The sequence below is a fragment of the Strix aluco genome, chromosome 8 (genome assembly GCF_031877795.1).
Source record: "Strix aluco isolate bStrAlu1 chromosome 8, bStrAlu1.hap1, whole genome shotgun sequence".
Taxonomy (NCBI): Eukaryota; Metazoa; Chordata; class Aves; order Strigiformes; family Strigidae; genus Strix; species Strix aluco.
The window spans coordinates 510,881-529,405 of record NC_133938.1 but is presented as its reverse complement, the minus strand read 5'-3'; the positions used below and the strand labels follow the sequence as shown (position 1 = coordinate 529,405).

The window sequence follows — 18,525 nt, the reverse complement described above, 5'->3', positions numbered from 1 at the left end:
CTGTGCTGTGCCAAGCAGCTGCCTGTGGCACTGCCAGCGTGTCAAAAAGTGAGGAAAAAGGTGAACATGTGGGGGGGAGGGGGGAACCATCTGGTATGGTGCAGGGATGAGCTGTCAGGATGGGTACCGGTGGTTTCCCTGCCTGTATCCATCCTGTAAATGTGGCTGTCAGAAGGAAGCATGAGAGAAAACAGATTATTTCATCAATGCAGTATGAGCTCAGAAATTGTGGAGTGTTCTTGGGAAATTTCATCTTTTTTTTTTTTTTTTTTTCCCTATCTGTATATAAAACCAGAATATTTGAAGTGTGGGGTTTTTTACAGCAATACAAGAACTGGTATGAGTCGACACGTTCCTAAGCAAAGGATTCATTTCCCTAATTGTTAAATTCGTATGCACAAGTGCCATTTATAAATACTTTAAATAAGGAATTGTCAGCTTTCCAGTTCCCTACAAGCACTACTGCGCTGTTCATCCGGGGCTTGCCCAGTGCTCCGGGTCTCCTGCAGCCCGAGTGCCTCGGCAGATTGGCTGCCTCGTGGTTACCCACTCGCCTTCTCTCCTAAAAGGCCCAGCAGCACTAGTGAAGCTGTCTGCTGCTGCTGCTGCCAACCCACCCACCCCTCCATCCCCTCCAGCACGCTGCCAGGCTGGGGTTCTCTAAAGGCGGCTTCTACCCCCGAGGAAAGAGCCCTGGCCCCTGGCTCCCCTGAGAGGGAAGGGGCCGGGGCTCGGCCGCAGCCCCGGGGACATGGGCAGCCTCAGGTTTAATCCTGACCCTCCCGGGGACTCCCTGCCAAGGCAGAGCCCTGCGCTCCCCCTCCGCCCCTGTCACCCGCAGCCCCTGAATGGCATCACCCCCGTGCGCTGGCCAGCGGCTTCAGCACAGTCGTGCCCGCAAACCAGAGGCATTTGCTCTGCAGGGGATCTGCGTGACATGGCTTCAGCAGCACAAATATTCAGTTAGAAAGCAGAGATAAACTCCAGAGACCAGGCCCTACTCGACTGGCAACTACTGTGCTTATGAAATATATATAATGAATAACGAAAGCATTTGCAAAATGTCAAGGAGCCACGCACGCTGCTGCAGGTTTTTCATAGACCCAAGTAAATGAGCAGGTGTGCATACGTGCGCCGAGAAACCAACCGCTGGAGAAGGTCACTGGCATGAATTCAGATTCTGAACACTTTGCATACCGGGTGTATTCAGCTGTAGAGTACACAAACACAGGTTATCTATTTACTGCCCTTTTTTTACACTGAACAACACTGAGAATGTCTTGGTCCAGTGAATAAGCCACTTCTGGTTTTGTGGACGTTCCCTGGTTAAATGACCATTGTTGAGTGGTCAAAGGTCAAACACCTTGTAAGCAAATATTGCACATCCCGCACAGAATAAACATTTCAGCAGGACCACTTGATGTGATGCTTTCTTTTAAACTGCTGAGGACTGTAAAGCTGTTATTAGTCTTTTTTGTCTACTTCTCTGTTTCAAAGCCTGGTGTCCAGACTGAAAACACAAATGCAACCGTCTTTAGCACAGGAGGGAACAAACACCGATTACTTGATCCCATTGAAAGTTCCTCTCCCATGCAGACTGATCCTCAGTGACTTAGTGTCAAACCCACCCAAAATCCCGCTCATTTCAGCCCCATTTCCCGACCTGCACACGCAGTGACGGCCCCACCGTGCCGGGCAGAGCATCCTGCAGCCCCCCGAGCAATGCCTGCCAGGCGCTGCAGGCTGGCGGGGTCTCGGGGAGCCCCCGGGGTTGCGCAAGAGCTGGGGGGGCTCCGGCAGTGGAGATCTGCAGCCAGCGCTGGGCTGGAATTGCTTTACACCGACCACCCTCCTGCAGAGCCCGCACTGACCCCGTGGGCCCAGGGAGCTATTCATGCCCGAGCCCAGCAGAAGCAAAAGGCCGGGCTTGAACCATTTATAAATATGAGTTGGCATGTTCGCATTTAACAGCTCTAAACGTTTCCAAGTCCCGGGAAGGCCCTGAAGTGTGGCCAGTGACAAGCCCGGGTCCCCGAGGAGAGCACAGCCCTCCCGCACACACTAGAGGGTCGCTTGCCTGCAGCGTGGGGTGGCAGCAGCCCCCAACCTAAAGACCCCTGGGCAAGGCCACTGCCACCCCCGGGACCGGCCGTCCCACATCTCTGCTGAGCTTCCCCCGACGCGCTCAGCAGAAGCAAACACCAATGTGCGCTGGGGCCCTGCGCTGCAGCGGAGACACAGCCCTGACTGTCAGCAAAACGTCCACAGACGAGTCGCAGATGACGGCGAGAACAACACAGCACTCAGACACGGATGGACATGAACATGAAACCTCTTATTGAACAACAACATGGAAAGCACATCTACCCTCACCCCCCACCCAGCGGTGCCCAGGGAAGGAAGGGAGGTTCAGCCAGTCCGATATTGCTCCATAGTTTAGGAAAGCAAGCCTGACAGCTGAGGAATAATCCTTGCAATTATTGTTGTCGTGAGCACGAGGGAGTGATGTTTCCTGGGTTGGATCATTTCAGTTGTCTGCTCCGCACTGAGAAGCTGCTCTAGTAAAGTGTGACAGATGGTTGTGGTACTCGCGGAGTAAAATAAAGGACATCCCAACCGGCACAAATCTACAGCAATTTGTGTAAATGTTGCAGGACAGAGACTGAAGCAGCAGCAGAAAAAGCTTAGAGGAGAGTTTCTTCCCCATCCTGGCGCTGTACTGAGGGCAGGACCACTGCACCTGGGCTTACAACACCCTATGAAACAATGAGAAAAACATTAGCTTTACAAAAAAGGTGCTAAGCTTTGAGCTACTGACACACCACTGTAACAGATTTCCTAGGAGCAGCTGCCAGAGCAAGCAGAGGAGCCGGTGCTGCCCTTGACCTGGGGCTGCACTGCTGGGTGGCGGGAGCTGCTCCACAAGGGGTGAGGGGCTGAGGGGCCGCCAGCATAGCATCAGAGCAAAGGGATTTGCAAGGAGATTTCGGGAATAGGAAAGAGGGCAGAAGCCGCCACCCAAAAGGATTTACCATCCCCTACCCCAGCAGACAGCAGCAGATACTCAAGGGAAGTGTAAGAAACGGGATGAAGTGCGGCACCCGCAGCTCCTGGCAGGGATGAGCCTGGGGACTCGACGGGGCACGGGGCAGCGGCTGACCCACGCAGGACTCACCTCACGGGGCTGCTGCTCCTTGGGCCCTGCCAGCAGCTCCCAGGGCATCTGGGCCACCTCCAGCAGGACTGTCCTTCCTCTGCTCCCTGCCCTCAGCAGCTCTCCCTGCACTAACCCCTCTCTCTGCTATTGTCACAGAAGTCTGGCTGTTCCCCCTCAGCTTTCACCCCACCTGCTCTGTCCTCGGCTCCCCATCGGCTCTGAGCTCAGGGATGTTTCTGCCATCGGCTGCTCTCCAAGGGACGTGGCTCCACACAGGTTTCTGTCCCGTGGGAACACAAGATGTGCTGTGCCCCACTCCCCCCCCCCCGCCTCACTCTGGTCCTCAGCCCCTTCCCTCACACCGCTCCTGGCTGACCCCTTGCCCCCAAGCTTCATCAGCTGCCCCTTCCCCATCCCCCCCAGACCCCCCAGAGCTCCCCTCCCTCAGCTGCCACCCCCGGCATGCTCTATCTCCCCCCCCCCCTCTGCTCCCATCACCCCTCCCTGTGCCCTGTCACTCCCCATGCTAACCCCAGACACTGTCCCTGCCCCAGGCCACCTCTGCTCCCCACTCCCCAGTGACCCCTCCCTCCCAAGCTCCCTTGAATCCGCTGCTCCACCCATGGCCTCGCCTCCACCTCCTGACTCTGCTCTGGGCATCCCCGCATCGTCCTCCCCCGCAAATCCTCCCTATTGCATCTCCTCTCTCTCAGACACAGCACCAGCCACAACATCCTTCCCTGCAAAAGCTCCCTCTTCAGTGTCATCTCCCCCAGACACCAGAATCGCCACAACGTCCTTCCCTGCAAAACCTCCCTTGTCCACATCCTCCTCTCTCTCAGGCGCACCACCCAACACGTATTCCCTTCTAAATCCTCTCTCCTCCATGTCCTCCTCTTCATCAGAAATCTCAATCGGTTCTAAGTCTATCCCTTCAAATTCTCCCTCCTCCAGGTTCTCCTCTCCCGCACACAGAGCACTCGCCACATCTTGCCCCTCAAATTCTCCCTCCTCCAGGTCTCCCTCTTCCGCACACAGAGCACTCGCCACATCTTGCCCCTCAAATTCTCCCTCCTCCAGGTCTCCCTCTCCCGCACACAGAGCACTCGCCACATCTTTCCCTTCAAATTCTCCCTCCTCCAGGTCTCCCTCTCCCGCACACAGAGCACTCGCCACATCTTTCCCTTCAAATTCTCCCTCCTCCAGGTCTCCCTCTCCCGCACACAGAGCACTCGCCACATCTTTCCCTTCAAATTCTCCCTCCTCCAGGTCTCCCTCTCCCGCACACAGAGCACTCGCCACATCTTTCCCTTCAAATTCTCCCTCCTCCAGGTTCTCCTCTCCCGCACACAGAGCACTCGCCACATCTTGCCCCTCAAATTCTCCCTCCTCCAGGTCTCCCTCTTCCGCACACAGAGCACTCGCCACATCTTGCCCCTCAAATTCTCCCTCCTCCAGGTCTCCCTCTTCCGCACACAGAGCACTCGCCACATCTTGCCCCTCAAATTCTCCCTCCTCCAGGTCTCCCTCTTCCGCACACAGAGCACTCGCCACATCTTTCCCTTCAAATTCTCCCTCCTCCAGGTTCTCCTCTCCCGCACACAGAGCACTCGCCACATCTTTCCCTTCAAATTCTCCCTCCTCCAGGTTCTCCTCTCCCACACACAGAGCACTCGCCACATCTTGCCCCTCAAATTCTCCCTCCTCCAGGTCTCCCTCTTCCGCACACAGAGCACTCGCCACATCTTCCCCTTCAAATTCTCCCTCCTCCAGGTTCTCCTCTCCCACACACAGAGCACTCGCCACATCTTGCCCCTCAAATTCTCCCTCCTCCAGGTCTCCCTCTTCCGCACACAGAGCACTCGCCACATCTTTCCCTTCAAATTCTCCCTCCTCCAGGTTCTCCTCTCCCGCACACAGAGCACTCGCCACATCTTTCCCTTCAAATTCTCCCTCCTCCAGGTTCTCCTCTCCCACACACAGAGCACTCGCCACATCTTGCCCCTCAAATTCTCCCTCCTCCAGGTTCTCCTCTCCCACACACAGAGCACTCGCCACATCTTTCCCTTCAAATTCTCCCTCCTCCAGGTTCTCCTCTCCCGCACACAGAGCACTCGCCACATCTTGCCCCTCAAATTCTCCCTCCTCCAGGTCTCCCTCTTCCGCACACAGAGCACTCGCCACATCTTGCCCCTCAAATTCTCCCTCCTCCAGGTTCTCCTCTCCCACACACAGAGCACTCGCCACATCTTTCCCTTCAAATTCTCCCTCCTCCAGGTTCTCCTCTCCCGCACACAGAGCACTCGCCACATCTTTCCCTTCAAATTCTCCCTCCTCCAGGTCTCCCTCTCCCGCACACAGAGCACTCGCCACATCTTTCCCTTCAAATTCTCCCTCCTCCAGGTTCTCCTCTCCCACACACAGAGCACTCGCCACATCTTGCCCCTCAAATTCTCCCTCCTCCAGGTTCTCCTCTCCCACACACAGAGCACTCGCCACATCTTTCCCTTCAAATTCTCCCTCCTCCAGGTTCTCCTCTCCCGCACACAGAGCACTCGCCACATCTTGCCCCTCAAATTCTCCCTCCTCCAGGTCTCCCTCTTCCGCACACAGAGCACTCGCCACATCTTGCCCCTCAAATTCTCCCTCCTCCAGGTCTCCCTCTTCCGCACACAGAGCACTCGCCACATCTTGCCCCTCAAATTCTCCCTCCTCCAGGTCTCCCTCTTCCGCACACAGAGCACTCGCCACATCTTGCCCCTCAAATTCTCCCTCCTCCAGGTCTCCCTCTTCCGCACACAGAGCACTCGCCACATCTTGCCCCTCAAATTCTCCCTCCTCCAGGTCTCCCTCTCCCGCACACAGAGCACTCGCCACATCTTTCCCTTCAAATTCTCCCTCCTCCAGGTCTCCCTCTCCCGCACACAGAGCACTCGCCACATCTTTCCCTTCAAATTCTCCCTCCTCCAGGTTCTCCTCTCCCGCACACAGAGCACTCGCCACATCTTGCCCCTCAAATTCTCCCTCCTCCAGGTCTCCCTCTTCCGCACACAGAGCACTCGCCACATCTTGCCCCTCAAATTCTCCCTCCTCCAGGTCTCCCTCTTCCGCACACAGAGCACTCGCCACATCTTGCCCCTCAAATTCTCCCTCCTCCAGGTTCTCCTCTCCCACACACAGAGCACTCACCACATCTTTCCCTTCAAATTCTCCCTCCTCCAGGTTCTCCTCTCCCGCACACAGAGCACTCGCCACATCTTTCCCTTCAAATTCTCCCTCCTCCAGGTCTCCCTCTCCCGCACACAGAGCACTCGCCACATCTTTCCCTTCAAATTCTCCCTCCTCCAGGTTCTCCTCTCCCGCACACAGAGCACTCGCCACATCTTGCCCCTCAAATTCTCCCTCCTCCAGGTTCTCCTCTCCCACACACAGAGCACTCGCCACATCTTTCCCTTCAAATTCTCCCTCCTCCAGGTTCTCCTCTCCCACACACAGAGCACTCGCCACATCTTGCCCCTCAAATTCTCCCTCCTCCAGGTCTCCCTCTTCCGCACACAGAGCACTCGCCACATCTTGCCCCTCAAATTCTCCCTCCTCCAGGTTCTCCTCTCCCACACACAGAGCACTCGCCACATCTTTCCCTTCAAATTCTCCCTCCTCCAGGTTCTCCTCTCCCGCACACAGAGCACTCGCCACATCTTGCCCCTCAAATTCTCCCTCCTCCAGGTCTCCCTCTTCCGCACACAGAGCACTCGCCACATCTTGCCCCTCAAATTCTCCCTCCTCCAGGTCTCCCTCTTCCGCACACAGAGCACTCGCCACATCTTGCCCCTCAAATTCTCCCTCCTCCAGGTCTCCCTCTTCCGCACACAGAGCACTCGCCACATCTTGCCCCTCAAATTCTCCCTCCTCCAGGTCTCCCTCTTCCGCACACAGAGCACTCGCCACATCTTGCCCCTCAAATTCTCCCTCCTCCAGGTCTCCCTCTTCCGCACACAGAGCACTCGCCACATCTTGCCCCTCAAATTCTCCCTCCTCCAGGTTCTCCTCTCCCACACACAGAGCACTCGCCACATCTTTCCCTTCAAATTCTCCCTCCTCCAGGTTCTCCTCTCCCGCACACAGAGCACTCGCCACATCTTGCCCCTCAAATTCTCCCTCCTCCAGGTCTTCCTCTTCCGCACACAGAGCACTCGCCACATCTTTCCCTTCAAATTCTCCCTCCTCCAGGTTCTCCTCTCCCGCACACAGAGCACTCGCCCCATCTTTCTCTTCAAATTCTCCCTCCTCCAGGTTCTCCTCTCCCACACACAAAGCACTCACCACATCTTTCCCCTCAAATTCCCCCTCCTCCAGGTTCTCCTCTCCCTCAAACACAGCACTTGCCACATCATCCTCCCCTGAAAAACCTCCCTCCTCCATGTTCTCCTCTCCCTCTGACTCCTCTACCTCAGAGTCCTCCTCATCACTCTCAGAGAGCTCCTCAGCCCCCTCCCACCCCTCGGGCTGCATTCTGCCTTCCTCCCAGCCAAGCTCTTCCCCTGCCCCTGACAGCTCCTCTTCCCGACATCCCTGCTCTTCGAGTTCTGCCTCGCTCTCCATCCACTCCACCATAACTCCCTGTTCCCCTGGTGCCACCTCTGCACCAAACTCCCTTCCTTTCCCTGTCCCCTGTCCTTTGGGATGTCCCTCTGCCACGGCACTCTCTTCAGGAGCAGATTCCTCCACCACAAGCTGACCCTCTGCCTGCAGCACAGCCACTTCTTCCTCCTGGGGCAGCAAATCTCCCACCCATTCCACTTCTTCTCCTGCCTCTTTGGTGCAAACTTCTCCTTCCTCTTCAACAAAATCTGCCTCCTCAAGTGCTTGTGTCTCCACTACGATCTGCCTCTCTTGTGCCACTTTTTCTGCTGCTTCCTGCACATCAAGTGTTCTTGTTCCTTCTGCCAAGAAAGTTCCATCTGGTGCTATTAAAAAATAATCAAAACAATAGTTTTATTGAGAATTGTGTTAGTGTTAAGGCTGTTTTACATGGTTATTATTAAAGATGCTATCTCTCCCAAACAATGAGGGGACATCAGCATGGTGACAAGAAGAAAACTTGCTGTGCTGCTTCTCATCACGCACCTTTGCTCTGACTACGTTTGTAGTGCTGCTGTTCTGGCATCTGGCATAACTAATTTAAGCCAAAATGCCAATGCATGACCATCTTTCAACTCTGACAGCTCTGCCTGCCCTCTGTACTCTCCCCCTTCCCTCACCTGCCTAGCAGGGAGCCCAGGTGTGTCTACGAAGTAGCTATAAGCTTGACAGTAATGTTCAAAAGTTAAGAAATAGGTGGTAAATTGCTCATGTAAAATACGCACACACAGGAAAAAGAATACTCAGCTATTCATGTAATTGCTTCCCATGGATTCTGTAATTACATCAAGGGGAATAACACAAGGTCGATTCCTGCCCCCTGGGAATTTCACGACAGTGCCCTCACTGAATTCGGTCTGTGGGGTCTGTCCCGGGGCAGGCCCCCCCAGCAGCCTGTGCTGCTGCACCCGTGTTCTGTACAAACACGGCAGGTGCCTGCTCTTTAAGAAAAGAGAAGTTTTGTGCCACCAAAAGGAACAAGAGCAATGTCTTTCCCAAGCTACCTTTCCCAAACTGCGCAAAGTCTGTCTTGCCCCAAATCATCTTCCACTCTTTTTGATTTGTTTTACCCTCCTAGACTACTGCTGCACTCCACAGTTACTGCTTTCTGCTGCTTGCTGGCGCAACCACCTGTGCAGCCAGAGCCTGTCTCTGGGACGGCAGACAGAGAAGACTCCAGGCCTAGAGGACACTATTTGCCCGGCCTGTCTCTGCCAGCCGAGTGGAGCTCGTGTCCAGCTTGCCACAACCCTCCCCCTGGCCCCGCTGCTCCCCGTGCCCACTCCTCCCTTCCTGCCCTTCAGAGCCGGGCCGGACTCACGCCCAGGTCTCCGCAGAGGGAAGTGGAAGGTGCACAAGGCAGCTCAGGTGGCTGCAGACAGTGCAGGAACCAGGAGGAGGAAGGACAGGCTGGGAAGAGAGTTTCCAGAGAGAGAAGGGAGGTCGGGGAAGGAGAGGAGAGAGCTCAGCAGGTTGCTTCCTCCCACCAGACCCCACATCGCTGAACACTGGACCACACTTCAAAATTAAAACCTCTGCATTTTGCAATACAAGAAATCATGCCTTCGTCCAAGACACATCTTGCACCAGGTTTGTTCCTTATGTTTACTACTAGCTTTCTGTACCTTATAATTTTTTTCTTCTTTTATACATATACATATATTAAAAAGTCAGTTATCAATCACTACCATACTTTTACACCACTCACACTGAAAATCCTACCTCCGGAATCTGGGAGAGCTCAGGTCCACTACCAAAATCAGTAACATGAAATAATTTTAAAAATTTCTAAAGGGAAGTTTTGGTACAAAATGAAAACATCCCAAACTGTCATCCCAGCTCAGAGTAAATATTCCTGTCTCCACAGAAGTACAGTGTCCAAACTGTCCAGCTGCTTATATTGGACTGAGTCCAATGTAATGGATTTTGCTGGTCCCTGTAAAATAGATGCTTTGTTCACGTTGCCTGAAAGAAACCAAATGCTGTGTGGTACATGGTATAATCTACCTGTTTACCTGCTTCATTAGCAGAAAGAGCAGTTAATTTACTCTGGCTGCTGCTTACAAAGTATTCCCTTCTGTAAGGTGAGGTCTTGCCTTGGGCAGGAATGATAACGGCAACTGTGAGGTTGTTTCAGCATTAAAGTATTCCAAATGCGAACCTGAGAAGGTAACAACTAGGAGATTCGGGTCTTTCCAAAGACCACCTGCCCGGGAAGCAAAGATGTTTCAACCCCGATCCGGAGGGACAACTGCCACAGAAGTCGGGCTGCCCAGGAACTACATGTTCTCTACCCTGGTCTCTGCATCAGAAGCACAGATCCTTGTGAAGACCAACACATGAAGACCACCAGGCTTTGAAACTAAATGGTATCGACAGTTGTCTGCAGTCAGCTGATGAGACCGAGGCAGAAGCAGTTTCATCTGAGGAAGAATTACTGAGGAAAAAGACAATTACTGACAGACCAGAGACAAGGAGGAACCTCCAGCCTCCTGTATACACTCCAGATGAAAGACAACACACCTTACAAGACTGTGCTCTTCGGCTACATAGAGGAAGGAGGTCAAAAGGCTCCCAGCTGACCAGAAAAAAAACCTTAGAACACCCTGGATTAATGTGCCAAAGTACAAGACCGTGCACAACTAGCAATTTAAAAACAATAGAGATGGCCTGTTCCTGCCAGCCGTTAGACCCTTAGAGGATGGCAGAAGGAAATGGAAGAGCAGCAGTGCAGACTAAAGTCAGTTTTAGCCTGTGGGTTTCTTCGCTTTTCAGACTCACTGCTGCTGTGGAGTAGAAGCTTAAGGTGACCTTCCAGTACAGCTTCCCAGCAATGAACGGCTCGGGGTGCAGGGATGAGAAACGTTCTTGGAGGGAACCAAGACCAAGCTGAAGGTTCCTCACTGCCAATTAGGCCAACTGCTAATCAGGAGATGAGCTTGGGAGACAAACGGGGTACAGCACGGAGATGGAGGCTGCAGCTCAGCTTCCCTCCTCATCTGCCAGTCCCACCCTGCCTGTCCTGGCAATGCACCTCCCCAGGAGCCCCTGCACTACCTGGAAGCAAAGGGAAACTCGCTAGATTCCTGCCTTCCACAGCTGTTTTCTTGACTGGCAGCCAGTTTTTTCATGGCCTGGATTCTTTACCTAGGACCATTATAACTGCCAACAAAGCAGTTATTTACTGTAATACAGGTTAACTACACATGACTACAGAAGCCAGCCAGTGATCACCCAATTTTATACAAGTTAGGAAAGAAAAGAGCACACGTAGGGTTTGATAGACTAGAAAGGAAAGGGAAAGGGCAAGCACTTCTATAAAAAGACTTCAGATTAATCAGATTTCATCCCTGCTCAACAGCCAACTCACCTTCACTGGCTTCATACTCCCCACTTGCTACGACCTCTTCTTCCACATCTGTACAGGAATCATCGGGTTCAGAATTCACAAGACGACCATGTCCAGCTGCCGTTGCTGTTTCTGCCTGGACTGGACTGTAATCTTCAAGAACTATCACAAAGTTACAAAAGAGGAAGCCGGAAGAAGAAGTCATCAAAAAGGGAAAGGGGAGCAGAAGTCATCCAGCTACCTCAGCTTGGTTTAAAATTTGAAATGTTAGGGCAGACCTGATAGGAGCCATGTAAACCTTCACCAGCAATAATTTTTTTAGGTAGATTAAAACCAAATGGAGACAACCATTAAAAATCCAAGGGAAAATTCATGAAGGGGCCTCTACTGAAACATAGAGCAGCAATCTTCCACAACATTTTCACAAAGCAGTGAGATCGCTTTTGTCAGGCAGTCTGAGGGGGGTTCAACACAGGAGCAACAATATTGTTTTATAGACATAAAATTGTTATTGTTCTATGAATACTTTTTTTAAAAAAAAATGTCTATGTTAAGCTCCGAACTACAGTTCTGATGATTCCTCAACTCCCCAACTTAAGTGACTGAAGACCTATGCTTATCTAAAAATAGGTGGAGAAGTATTTTCTGCTCTGTAAATGCAATGATTGTGATGCTTCACAGTCAAGTCATACATTTGACAAAACAGAACTGACAGTCTTTCAAAATACAGAGCCTAGGGCAGGGTGACAAACACCGCTGACAATAATTCTCTCTCTTGGGACTGGCAATATCTCCTTGTCACAAAGAGCACAGTGAGATCAGAAAACACGCAGCAGGAACCCACCCCAGGTACTTCCACACTTCTGACAGACCCTGTCACACCACCCGTTGTGATCTGCCCAGACTCAGCCTGCAACTGAACAACCCCAGAGGAGCACTCTGCACCTTTTGCTTTCTTCAGTGTATGCAATCTTCTCCGATAAATTAGTTCTGCACTGCTAATGACAGCACCGGTTAGGGGAAATCCTGTCACGATAGGTCTCATCAGGACAAAACCAGAACAGTGCCTATCAGTCTCCTCTCAACACAGCCCTGAGAATGACCCTTGGAGGCCCAAGAATGGACTGAGAACCAATTCTTTCATTGCTCTACACTCTGTTTCTTGGTAATGCTTTGTTTGCTATAAAATTTACCTAGAGAACCCCCCGGGTAGATAGGGACAAATCTCTATGCAATTTAGGAAGTCGGTCCTATCTGTAATTTTCAGGATTCAATGATTTTTCTTGTCCTTCCTTGACCTGCACCATCCCTGGATCTCAGGTAGTCTCCTGGCAGCAGAGATGATGCAGGACTGGACTAAGAAGTAAACGCCGTTACCTACTTGCCATTCAGACTATCTATCTGTATTGGATAGAGGATCTCTGTTCAAGCCTAGAGCCATGAAACCATGTGTGATGATGTAAGCACACAAGAATTGTGCTAATAAAGAACACCACTATTGTCTTAGGCCAGCTCAGTACCAGATTACTAGCTTGACACATTCCATTGATCTTTCCTTGGTTCTGTATTACAGCATAATATTCTGTCCTCTAGGTTTTTAAGGTTCTTTCTTCTTCAGTAGCCCTTGCTCAACTCATCTGAGCCTAGTGGTGAAAGTGCCTAAACTGAAGTTTCTTTCACACAATAGAGGGGTTCCAGAAGCAAACATCTTTGAAGATTTCAGCATTATTCAATGAACAGTACGTTACTGTCTTTACTGTCTCAATTCTGAATGCAAACCAAAACAAAAGCAATGCACAAGACAGTCAAAGTAACCCAGCAGCAACTGCCTTGCACGGCATTAAGCAGCAGCATTCCAGTTTATGCCACACAAGACTATCTTAGATGCACTGCAGTGAACTGAAAGCAATAGAAACAGAACCAAAACCTTCTGTTAAAATAAAAGAAACGCATTCTGCATTCCACTGCAAATCCAGCACACAAAGAGACAACTGAAATTTTCATCTACCATGGCTTGTGGCTCTCCTTTATGCCAGCACCAATGCTGACAACTATTCTTTTATGCTGCCTGATTTAACAGTACCCAGGACATTCCCCTGTGACCTGGATGACATTGCAAAACAAGGGCTTACATTTTTTCCCATCCCACAGATACAATAATGCAAAGCCTTGCTCATGTGGCCAACCTTTTATTAATTGCCCCTCATCCGTACAGGTAAGGCTGAAACTGCAAGATGCCCATTTTATCAACAGTAAAAACGAGGTGTTGCACAACTAATTGATTTGCTCCTCCCCAACAAATCCACGACAGAGTGAAGCAACACAACCATGAATCAACTGACATAGTTTTGATCTTCATCTGCTGCACTGTGATTCACACGGTAAGTTTTGGTTTCTTGGATCTAGTATTTCAACATTATAAATAGATTCCCCCAACCTGGCATACAGACTCTCCTATAGGTAATCAATCATGTTTGGATTTCATAACAATTGCATGACATGTGAACCCCAGCTACTGGAGTGAAAAAGAATACCCAAAGCCTTACACTGGAAACACTAGAAAAGAAACAATAAACCAAGGCTACGTTCTGGGTGGGTATTTAGCTCACAGTCATAGAGAGTATTCTAGTAGCCTGAAAACAGCCCAGAACTGCCTTCCCCGTGCTGCGCCAGGACCTGCTGTACAGACACACAGCCACCCTGGTGTGCACTGGGCACTCAGGGCTGTGCAGAGGGACTGTACTCACCGCTCCCCTCGTCACTCTCAGGCCACTCCTCATTGCTGTCCTCTGCTTCTGACACACCGCTTTCCGATGGCACGAAATCCTCCCCATCATACCCCCTGCTGCTTGCATCCCTCTCCTTGTCTTCCTCGAGGAGACTTTCTACTGACTCAGCCTGTTTGAGCTCCCCAGGAACTTCAGGACTCTGATGCCGTGTTGCTGTTGTATCTTCATCAAGACTTCCAGTGTCTTCCCTCACTCTTAGATCTTCTGGGTTTTTCTTTTCTTCTTCATCTGCTTCAGCCTGAGAAAGGCTCGCTGCAATTTTTTGTAATATTTTAAATTATCCTACTTATCTGCAATGCATTACAACAACTTTGCAGGACTGCTTTTAAAAAAACCTCAAACATGGAAGCTAAAAATTCCCTAAAATATGCCAACGACTCCCATTAATTTTAAAACAAGAACAAAGAAGCTGTGTTTGAATGGGAACTGCCATTCTAAATCAGTGGACTGCCTTGTATAAGGCCAGAGTAGCAATTCAAGAAAACTCCTCAATTTTCCTTAAAAGTAGAAAGGCAGAGGAGCGGAGCCCGACGCCACCTGCCAGCTTGCTGCAGTGGTGGTGTGAGGAAGCTGCCTCAGCCCTGGGAAGCCGCGGAGGCGCAGGCTCATTCCAACCGCCACCTCCACAGTGACTGGCAGCAGAGCAGTGAGCGGTGCCACGGGCAGGGTGGAGGGCCAGCCTCCAGCAGCTACTGCCGCGGACGTGAGGTACAAACGACCGCGCAGCCACCGCCTGGCAACGACTCTGGCACCTCCAGCCTGCCCCGGATTCGCACCTCTGTTCTGACGGGAGGTACGTTTAGACTCCCAGAAAACACCATCGCTCCCAGACACTGACAAGAGTATAAACAGTGCAGAGACAGAACCACTCCAACATGCAGATTACATCCTGCACTAGGGGAACTGCCAGCGATTCTCCCCAATTCATTCACAGGCTTATGGTCCACAGGGATTTGAATGCCAAGGTCCCTCTTTCACGCTCTTTATTTACGTCCGATTCATAATATTGAATGCAAAAGTCACAGCTTTGGCACCTCAGTTGTCTGGATATTATTCTAAACTCTGTATGCTGGCTGAATTGACCCAAGGGGCCCAACAGATTCAGACACTCTTGAACAAGTGTCATGATATGCTGAACTAAGACGAGACAAAATCTGTCCACAGCACGTACTCATAAAAATCCAGATCCCATTACTATTAGCATGTTATTTCTGCCAAAGCAGCACTCATAGCTTACAAGTGGATTAGTGTACTGATTGCTGAAACACAGAAATATAGCCTCTATGCCCAAAAGCTTGCTATCCAAAATCCTGGTCTACCAACACTAATACACATGCTTAAGTTGAAGTGAGTTCTTCTTTGAAAAAATTACAGGTCCAAGGCTCGGCAGATGATCTCAAAGCACAATAAATGTACAGAGCATGTGGAATTTCAGGACACAAGCAGATGAAAGCTGAAGCATCCAACAATTAAATGGGGTCATGTTGTCTTGAAGAATTTGTAAATATAAACATAACGGAAAAGACCTGCTTAAGGATGTGCAAAAAGGCATAACTAAAAACAATGGTGTTAAAGAAAAACCTTTTTAATAATGAATATCCAAAAACATCTTCCACTGTGGAGAGCTATTAGGCACTTTAACAACCTCCTAAAAAAATTGAACTAGTAGTCACTACTAAAGTTGCTTGAAATATTTCCACAGATACTATTTTCAGAGAGTCCTTCATTCAAACAGAAAGCTCTTCTTGTCCTCAAAATTACCAATTCTTATTTTTCATGAATTTATTATCACATCTCAGTTGGAAGAAACCCACATCTTTTTTATCCCTTCTCTCCACCTCCTCTGTTCAGTGGTGGGGAAAAAAAAAGTAGAAAGATTTCATTACAAAGGGGAAAATATCAAAAATCAACAAATAGGAAAGAGGAATGAATGATCATCACACACTGCTAGAGCTTGAGAGGCAGCTGATTAAAGTCACAGAAAAGTTCATAATGCCATACACTAACAAGCAGAAAAGAATGCTTAATTGTACTGATTATTCATGAATCACAAGCTATTTCTGATTATCATGAGAGAACAAAAATTAAGATTCTTTTTGATCACTGCAATGGTTTTATAAGCAAGGATGTTTCAAACCTAATTGGAATTTCTGGTGGACTTTATACTTTCTATAAAAAGACTGGATCTTTCTTGCAGCTGCAACCTTTTCTCAAAGAGCTGTATTACCATTGCTTAATTCACCTAGAAATACAAATGTGAAAGCAATGTTTCCATTTAACTTGAGAAACGGTTTGCACATTAGGACTGTCAAATGTAAGGAACATAAAGTAATTGATTTTGAAAGAGCAGGAAATGGAGAAATCCTGGTACATTATGACAAGCAAGAGGCACATAAGTCAGCTCAGGATCTAACAAAGCCATAGAGGAGAAAAGTTAAGAGAGAAATAAAACACTGCCACAAGGAAGAGGCAGTTCACTTCCGGCTTATTCACGACATGGTGAATGGAATGCTGCTGTTCATCTAAGAAATGAGAAATTGCCTGTGAGTTTTCCATGGGATTATTGATGAAGATAATCCCACGGCAGGCAGCAGGGAGAGCTGAGCTGACGGCATCTCCTCCCTCGGCCAGCACGGTGCCAGCGGTGCGCCAGAGGACGCCGCCCAGGTTCTGACTGTTCAGGGCCATTAAAGACAGCACTTCTAAAATACCAGGAGGCACGTCAGGTGTGCCGCTGGCTTCTCAGATAAAAGTGCGTATCCTCAGAAGGTGTGAGTGGTCTCGGACATCAGTGACCGCTGACAATAAGTGCTGATCTGCCCAAGTATTTAGAGCTAATTTGCCAACTGGCTCCATCTCCATTTCTGCACCTAAATAGTTCAGCAAAGTCTGCTGTGAGCTGGCACACCCTTACACTGCCCATGGGTTTTGCCGTATTTCAGTTACAGACGGTTGAATTACTAACAGATAAAACAGCTATCTTTTCCCAATTCAGTAGGAATTGCATGGTTTTTCCTGTGTTTTCCCCTTAACATACGTACTGGACACGCACAAAATGTAAAATATGCACAAAATGTAAAACATGCATCAGGTCAACTTCTCTAAGCCTCACTATGAAAAAAACTAACCTTGTTCATCGTCCTGGAAGTCACTGTCGGAGTATCTATCATCTTCAGCCTTCTCGCTGTCAGAGACCTCCAATGCCTTCTCTGATAAGGTCTCACTCTCCTTTTCAATGTCTAAGTCAGGTTTTTTATCACCTGAGGGTGACTCTGATGTTCCATTCATTTGATCATCAATCTGTCTCTCTTCTGCTTCAATGTCTTCATCATACTCTAAAATACAAGAATCATACTGTGAGACGGAATTCACAACTAATAAAGTTCTTTTTAAGCAGGCAGAGGTTAACTTCATCAATCTCCTTTTGCCTTTGCATTTGCTCAGTCTTTTTAATGCCATGAGAGAATCTAGGACCACAGACAGGAAACATAAGAGCACATTATCATAAAAAAGCATCATATTCTTCATAAATAGAATACCAAAAATGCAGTAAAGCTACTGAATGATGCATCAAGTAAGATTAATAGATTAAAAACAACAAACAAACAAAACCATTAGCCACTGAAAGGACTAGAAAAACTGAGAACTGGGCAAACTCGGAAATAAAATGCAAGACAGTCTCTTATTACAGGAGAAAAACCTGTTGCAACGAAAAAAAATGCAAGCAATAGATAAAGCTGGAGAAAGGTAATATACTGCAGCACAAAGTAAGATAAATGTGGATTGACATGGCTAATCAGCAAAGAAGTGGCTTACAAACTAAATGAATTAAATCAATCCAGCCAAAGGGTGCTGCGGAGGAACATTCTGTCATCGCACTGCCCTGATACCTCCCTTCAGCTCCCAGGTGAAATCCTCACACAAATGAAGCTTACAGCAGAATTACCATTTTCACACCAACATGGTCTGGATTCCATCCCAGGCCACTAGCCTGACGAACTGTAGTAGCTGACAGATAGCTTTGCTCACAGCTGGAGTAGAGACTGCCCCACATATACGCATTAAAGAACCCTTCCCTGTCCAGCCAAGCTGCAGCGGTTAAAATCCCATGCCCCAGTGCGCACAGCGATGTCAGTGATTTCCTGTGAAACTCAGTAATTCCACTGCTACCCCCAGCTCACTGCGCGTGCAGCAGAGAGGCAACAAACCCAAACTGTGCCGGAGAGCTGTCACCGCTGACACACCAGCTGTCCCTCGTGGCCATCACTTCCCACCTTTCAGATTTTATTGCTCACCTCTTTTTCTTTCGATCAGTGCTTTTAAAATATTGAAGTGACAGATGCCAGGGACAGAAATGAAGAGCATCTGATGCAGAACCAATTAGGCAGATAAACAGTTACCCAGACAATGAGAATTAAGGGAATAAGATTTTTTTTCTGTGTTAAAAATCACTTGAGATTCCAACTGCATTGTTGGAAGTGAGGCCTCCTTAGGTAACTGTCAGAAAGGTGCCCCCCTCCTGAAGGAAAAAGGCTTGATTAATCACAAACACAGATCCACAGGGACTAATGAGGAAGCTGAGCAGCAGC

The 18,525-nt window shown here is 49.5% G+C and overlaps 1 protein-coding gene and 1 long non-coding RNA gene across 2 annotated transcripts in view; both read right to left on the bottom strand.

Moving 5' to 3' along the window:
- Positions 1-2,316: 2,316 nt before the first annotated feature.
- On the bottom strand, positions 2,317-3,514 carry LOC141926281 (uncharacterized). The gene is made up of 2 exons (XR_012624088.1): positions 3,176-3,514; positions 2,317-2,756 (listed from the first exon to the last, which is right to left on the bottom strand). It is a non-coding gene; the product is annotated as an uncharacterized LOC141926281 (long non-coding RNA).
- A 333-nt stretch (positions 3,515-3,847) lies between these two features.
- ERICH3 (glutamate rich 3) overlaps positions 3,848-18,525 on the bottom strand; it is a 34,955-nt gene continuing 20,277 nt past the window's right edge. The window contains exons 11-15 of the mRNA XM_074833156.1: positions 17,065-17,271; positions 13,895-14,188; positions 11,169-11,309; positions 7,166-8,124; positions 3,848-4,102 (exon numbers count right to left, since the gene is read on the bottom strand). Of these exons, the coding sequence (XP_074689257.1) occupies positions 3,848-4,102; positions 7,166-8,124; positions 11,169-11,309; positions 13,895-14,188; positions 17,065-17,271 (1,856 nt within the window). The remainder of the gene's footprint in view (positions 4,103-7,165; positions 8,125-11,168; positions 11,310-13,894; positions 14,189-17,064; positions 17,272-18,525) is intronic.